General features: G+C 44.2%; 2 protein-coding genes across 2 annotated transcripts; both read left to right on the forward strand.

Moving 5' to 3' along the window:
• Window positions 1-1,989: 1,989 nt before the first annotated feature.
• On the forward strand, window positions 1,990-2,967 carry DCS_03716 (uncharacterized protein; the record flags this gene model as incomplete). The annotated part of the gene is made up of 1 exon (XM_040801030.1): window positions 1,990-2,967. The coding sequence occupies one exon, from the start codon at window positions 1,990-1,992 to the stop codon at window positions 2,965-2,967; it is 978 nt and encodes a 325-aa protein (XP_040656063.1).
• A 1,072-nt stretch (window positions 2,968-4,039) lies between these two features.
• DCS_03717 (uncharacterized protein) lies at window positions 4,040-6,767 on the forward strand (the record flags this gene model as incomplete). The annotated part of the gene is made up of 2 exons (XM_040801031.1): window positions 4,040-6,634; window positions 6,690-6,767. The coding sequence occupies 2 exons, from the start codon at window positions 4,040-4,042 to the stop codon at window positions 6,765-6,767; spliced, it is 2,673 nt and encodes an 890-aa protein (XP_040656064.1).

Consider the following 6,767-nt stretch of genomic DNA (forward strand, 5'->3'; position numbering starts at 1 on the left):
TTACTTATAATAAATATATAAGACATATAAAGGGTTAATATAATAGAGTTATAATAGAACCTTAATTATAAAGGTATTAATATATATACTTAATAATTACTTATAAATAGGAAAACAGCAATAATATTTTATATTATTTTAGTAAAATAAATCAATTAAAATAAGATATTATATATATATTACTATATTACTATAAGTACTATTATAGATATATAATATTAGTAGGACTATTAGAGAAATCTAAATGGAAGGGAATATATTATAATATCAGGCTTTACCTAATAGAGCTATATATATCCCAAGATAGAGTTATATATTAGTATATATATGTTATATTTTATAACTAAGTAGTTATTAGAGTATAAGTACTCTAATGCCTATAGAATTAGAGTTCTGTAGATTTCTTAATAACAATTTCTAACTATATAATATTAGTAGTACTAGTAACTCTATAATAAATAACTAGTAGTATAGCTAGCTACTGCTTATACCCTACTAGAGTTAGTCTATAATATAAAGACTCTATATTTTAGTCTTATTTAATTAATATAAGTTACGAAATTTAAAAATATTTACTATCCTAATATATAATAAGGTATATTAATAAATGTTCTTAATAATAAACTAAATAATTATATAGTAGTAACTAAGTATTATAGTTATTCTTTCTTTATTAATTATTATAAACTAATCCTAGTAGGGTATAAGTAGTAGCTATACTACTAGCCGTTGCACTATATAGTGCCCTGTTATTGTATTTAGTAAAATAGTACTATGTATTAATAATACTAATACTTTATTAATTAGCTATACTTATAAGGGCTGTTTTATTAATAGGAGCAATAGCTAAAAGTTATTAAGTAGGTCTTTATATATAATTACCTATTGCTATAGAAGGATTAATAGTACTTTATTTATTAACTATTATACCTAGGCAAAGCTAGTATTATAATATTCATTTAGTGGTTTAATAAGAACTATAATAATTATTACTTCTTTCCTTATTTATTAGGGGGTTTAATAAGGACTTTTAATTATATACCTAAATAGTCTTTAAAATAGTAACTGTTATGGTATCGGGCTTAGCCCGATATAGGAGAACGGAGGGAACCAAGGGACCACTAGGAGGAACGCACACAACTAGAAGCCCAGTTGCCAAGTAGTTTTCCTATCCTTCAAGTCTTTTAATAAACATCATTGAGAGTCCTAGAGCAGTCGCCTAGCGACTCCGTAACAGTAACTTACTAAAGATTTACTAATACTATTAAGAAATTAAAAGATTAGCTATTTATTATATAGTATATAAAGTATAAATTTATACTATACTTAAAATATTATAAAAGTAATATAATATATACACTACTAGCTATATTGGACTATTATTAGTTTAAATCATATAATAATATTTATAATAATAATATAGTCTTTATATATAAATTAAAATAATAATATATATCTAACCTTACCTTAACTTAATCTTAGGAGGGAAGGTAGGGTCAGCTAATTAAGATTTAATCTATATATTTATACTACTAATTCGTTTACAAGTAATAACAGTTATTATACTATTACCAATCTTTTAATAACTACGTTCTTAAAATATCTAAATAATAATATAACTTAAATAATACGGAATATATATAGATTAATATAATAATATATCTTTAGTCCATAATATAATCCAACACGACGTAATTCAAGCAGAGCGTAACGGAGTACACATCATAATTGGTGGTATGTGGATGCCGTCAAGGGTCCCGCTCCACTTAGAACACCCAAAACAATTTTCTTGCAGCATTCAGCACCAACATAGCCGCATAAAGTTCTTTACCTGTAATCAATCGCGCTGGGGAATCTGATCACCCCGTCAAAATACCACCAGCACTAACTGACTGCAACCACGTACGTACACGTCTGTTCATTAAATACTTGGGTCCATCCATCGCGCCGAAGCCGCCCAAACCCGGCATCGCGCAAATATCTTCCACTATGGTACAACTCGAGAGGCAACCAGAAGTGATTCCTATACTGGGCGAGGCCAATATTGTTTCCGATTTTGATCTGTGGCCAAATTACGTTGGGACGGATCTCCTCGAAAATTTTCCTTCATCCACGTACGTTCTTGTCACCGACACGCATCTTTACAAGAAGTATGTGCCGCATTTTCAAGATTGGTTCGAAACCAACCAGGGCGAGAAAAAGGCCCGTCTTTTGACGTACACCATACCGCCGGGTGAAGCTTCAAAAAGCCGCGAAACCAAGGCCGATGTCGAGGATTGGATGTTACAGCAAAAGTGCACACGAGACACAGTCCTTATTGCCCTTGGTGGTGGTGTCATTGGCGACTTGATTGGGTTCGTCGCAGCGACTTTCATGCGAGGAATTCGATTTGTCCAGGTGCCGACGACATTACTAGCTATGGTGGACTCGTCCATCGGCGGCAAGACGGCCATAGACACACCTGTGGGCAAAAATCTAGTCGGCGCTTTCTGGCAACCATGTCGCATCTTTATCGACTTCAACTTTCTTCAAACGCTCCCAGTCCGCGAGTTTATCAATGGAATGGCAGAAGTCATCAAAACAGCAGCTATTTGGGATGCAACTGAGTTTTCCTTTCTAGAGAAATCTGCCGGCAGAATTATGGCATGTGTTCGTTCTTCAAGCAAGGACCGCATAGGGCCCATCAAGGAGGATCTGAAGCGGATTGTTATCGGCTCAGCACGCGTCAAAGCCGAGGTAGTGTCCCGGGACGAGCGCGAAGGTGGGTTGCGCAATATTCTTAACTTTGGTCATTCGATTGGCCATGCCATTGAGGCGATATTGACCCCCCAGCTTCTTCACGGCGAGGCTGTGGCCATTGGCATGGTGAAGGAAGCCGAACTTGCCCGTTTTCTTGGCAAGGTCAGCCCCATGCCGTTGCAAGACTTACCATGTGCATCACCGCTTATGGACTTCCGACGGGTTTAGATGACAGTTGCGTCATCAAATTAACTGGAGGGAAGAAGTGCACCGTCAATCAAGTACTTCAGAATATGGCCATCGACAAGAAGAACGATGGTGACAAGAAAAAAATCGTTCTGCTGTCTGCCATCGGCAAGACTTGCGAGGCTAAAGCAATCTCCGTAGATGACCAGAGCATCAGAATTGTTCTCTCGCACTCAGTGAGCTTGGTCTCCGGAGTCCCCAAATTACTCAACAACACTGTCACCCCACCAGGGTCCAAGAGTATATCAAACAGGGCACTGGTACTGGCCGCTCTTGGACGCGGCTGTTGTCGCATTAGGAACCTGTTGCATTCTGACGACACCGAATACATGCTATCTGCCATTGCTCAACTTGGCGGTGCATCGTACTCGTGGCAGAACGCTGGTGAGGTTCTGGAGGTTCAAGGAAAAGGCGGCCAGCTTCGAGCTAGCGCAGAATCTCTCTACGTCGGCAATGCTGGCACGGCCTCGCGTTTTCTCACAACAGTTCTTGCTCTTTGCTCCTACTCCGCGACTGGCGAAGTCTGTTCAACGGTTCTTACGGGCAATGCCAGGATGAAATTGCGCCCCGTAGGCCCTCTTGTCGATGCTTTACGCCTCAACGGCGTCAAGATCGAATACTTGGAAAAGGAAAGTAGCCTGCCAATCCGAGTTCATTCTGAAGGGGGCATTAGAGGCGGCCTGATTGAGCTTTCTGCGACCATCTCCTCGCAGTATGTTTCATCTATTCTTATGGCTGCCCCATATGCAAAGAACCCGGTCACTCTGCGATTAATTGGTGGCAAGCCAATCTCTCAGCCATACATCGATATGACCATATCGATGATGCACACTTTCGGCATACTCGTTACAAGATCGACTACAGAAGCGGACACCTACCATATTCCATTGGGTGTCTACCAGAACCCCCCAATTACACCGTTGAGAGCGACGCTAGCTCTGCTACATATCCTCTGGCCGTGGCGGCCATCACAGGGACAACATGCACCGTCCCTAACATCGGTTCTCGGTCCTTACAAGGAGATGCGCAATTTGCTGTGGGCATTCTGGGGCGGATGGGCTGTTCTGTTTATCAAAGCGAAGATTCGACAACAGTTACCGGCCCCCCACCTGGCACCCTGCTGGCACTTCCACACGTTGACATGGAAACAATGACCGACGCCTTCCTAACGGCCTCAGTGCTGGCGGCTGTTGCCGATGGTAAGACCCAAATTACGGGCATTGCCAACCAGCGAGTAAAAGAGTGCAACCGAATTGTAGCCATGAAAGACCAACTGGCAAAGTTTGGGGTACAATGCACAGAACTCGACGACGGAATCGAGATATTCGGAAAACCTCTGGCCGAGCTGCGCGTACCAAAAGAAGGCATTCATTGTTACGACGATCACCGTGTTGCCATGAGCTTCAGTGTTTTATCTGTAGTATCTCCAGGCCCCGTCGTGGTCACTGAAAGAGAGTGTGTTGGCAAGACATGGCCAGGATGGTGGGACACCCTTTCTCAATCGTTCAAAGTCAAGCTGGAGGGCTCCGACACAGACGCTAATACCCAGCACATTCTCTCATCTGATGGCGATCTTCAAAGATCAATATTCATCATCGGGATGCGAGGCGCGGGGAAAACCACTGCAGGTAATTGGATGGCAAGGCTACTGCAATGGAAGTTTATCGACCTTGACCAAGAGCTGGAAAGACGGTCTGGGAAGTCCATCCCGGAAATGGTTGAGGGCCCACGAGGGTGGGTAGGGTTCCGAGCAGATGAGGCGGCGCTGTTGCGTGATGTGATGGACTCCAAACCCCGAGGCCACGTCATCTCCTGTGGCGGAGGGATAGTGGAGACATCTGAAGCTCGGGCCTTGTTGCTAGCATTCGGACGCAGCGGCGGTCGGGTTGTGCAAGTTCATCGAAACATTGACCAGCTGGGAGAATATCTAGCGAGAGACAAGTCACGACCGGCATTCACGACGAGTAAGACTCCGGAGCAGGTGTATCTAGAACGCGAGCCATGGTACCGGGAGTGCAGCAACTACCTTTACTACAGCCCTCATGCAGGGGATCTCGGTTGCGACGCGCGTATCCCTGACGACTTTCAACGCTTCGTTTCATTCATCCGTGGCGAAGGACCCCAACTCGCTACGATATTGGAGAAGAAGCATAGTTTTTTTGTGTCGCTGACGTTTCCTGATCTCGCCCAAGCGTTGGAGAAAATACCCCGTGTCGCTGTCGGTTCTGACGCTATCGAGCTTCGGGTCGATCTTCTTGAAAACAAAAGTCTAGATGCCGTATCTGAGCAGGTGTCGATATTACGGCACGCTGTAAGCATACCCATCATCTTCACGGTCCGCACTGAATCACAGGGCGGGAAGTTTCCAGACAATTTAGTGCAGGAGCGTCTCGATCTGTATCGTCTAGCGTTGAAGTTGGCTGTGAGTTACTTGGACGTGGAGGTGACATCGTCCGATGATATCTGGCAAGTCGTCACGAACTCCCAGAGACACACTGTTATTATCGCCTCGCACCATGACATATCGGGCTCATTGTCATGGCGGAATGCGTCCTGGATAGAATTTTTCAACAGGGCACTACAATATGGCGACATCATCAAACTTGTTGGTGTTGCGCTAACGATGGAAGACAACTTTCATCTGGATAGCTTTAAGGCCAGGATGTCGGCAGCACACAAAACTCCTCTCATCGCCATAAACATGGGGGCTCCTGGCAGGCTCAGCCGCGTTCTGAACGGCTTCCTTACACCAGTCTCGCACCCTTGTCTTCCCGAAGTAGCAGCACCAGGTCAGATGTCCGCTGCTGAGATCTGGCAGGGCCTGACACTGTTAGGTGAAGTAAAGCCGCTGAGTTTCTATCTCGTTGGCACGCCCATTTCGCAGTCAAGGTCGCCAGCCCTCCATAACAGCCTCTTTCAGCGAACTGGACTGCCTCATCGATATGAACTGCGAGAGACCAACCAAGAGATCGATTTCAGGAGCATGCTGCAAAGCGACGGTTTTGGGGGCGCTTCTGTCACGATTCCACTGAAGCAACAAGTCACAAAAATTGTCGATGCCCTAACCCCAGCTGCCAAGAAGATTGGAGCTGTCAACACCGTGGTACCACTTGACGATCACATCAGGGACCCCAAATGTCCTCGCCGTTTCCTTGGCGACAATACTGACTGGAAAGGAATAGTGTATGTATTGAGCCAGAATGCTCGGTACATGCCAAGCAATGGCTCCTCAACACTGGTCGTTGGGTCGGGGGGTACGACGCGCGCTGCTATTTATGCATTACACTCCATGGGATTCCGTTCAATTTACATTTTGGCGCGGGATCCGAACAAGGCCAAACGCCTCGCAGCAGAGTTTCCGGATTATAATGTCCAAGTTTTAGTCGGACCTTCGGACGTCAAAAATCTGAAACATGCTCCGGCGGTTATTATCAGCACGATTCCAGCTGACAAGCCTGTAGATTCCACGGTGGACAAGGTACTCGTCATGGTGCTGTCATTGGCATCACTTGACGGTACAGAGTGTCGCATTCTGCTTGACATGGCTTACAAACCACACTGTACACCAGTGATGCAGATGGCTAAGCACGCTGCTGACTGGAAAGTTGTCTCTGGCTTGGACGTATTGGCATCCCAGGGATGCTGTCAGGTGTGTCCAGCCTTTGGCGAAGCATGCAACATAAACTAACAATCATTGGTTGAAGTTCACCATTTGGACAGGCATCGAACCACTGTATAATGACGCACTTGACGCTGTGCTTGGCATCGATGCGAAAGCATAG

Source organism: Drechmeria coniospora, chromosome 02, assembly GCF_001625195.1.
Source record: "Drechmeria coniospora strain ARSEF 6962 chromosome 02, whole genome shotgun sequence".
Lineage (NCBI taxonomy): Eukaryota > Fungi > Ascomycota > Sordariomycetes > Hypocreales > Ophiocordycipitaceae > Drechmeria > Drechmeria coniospora.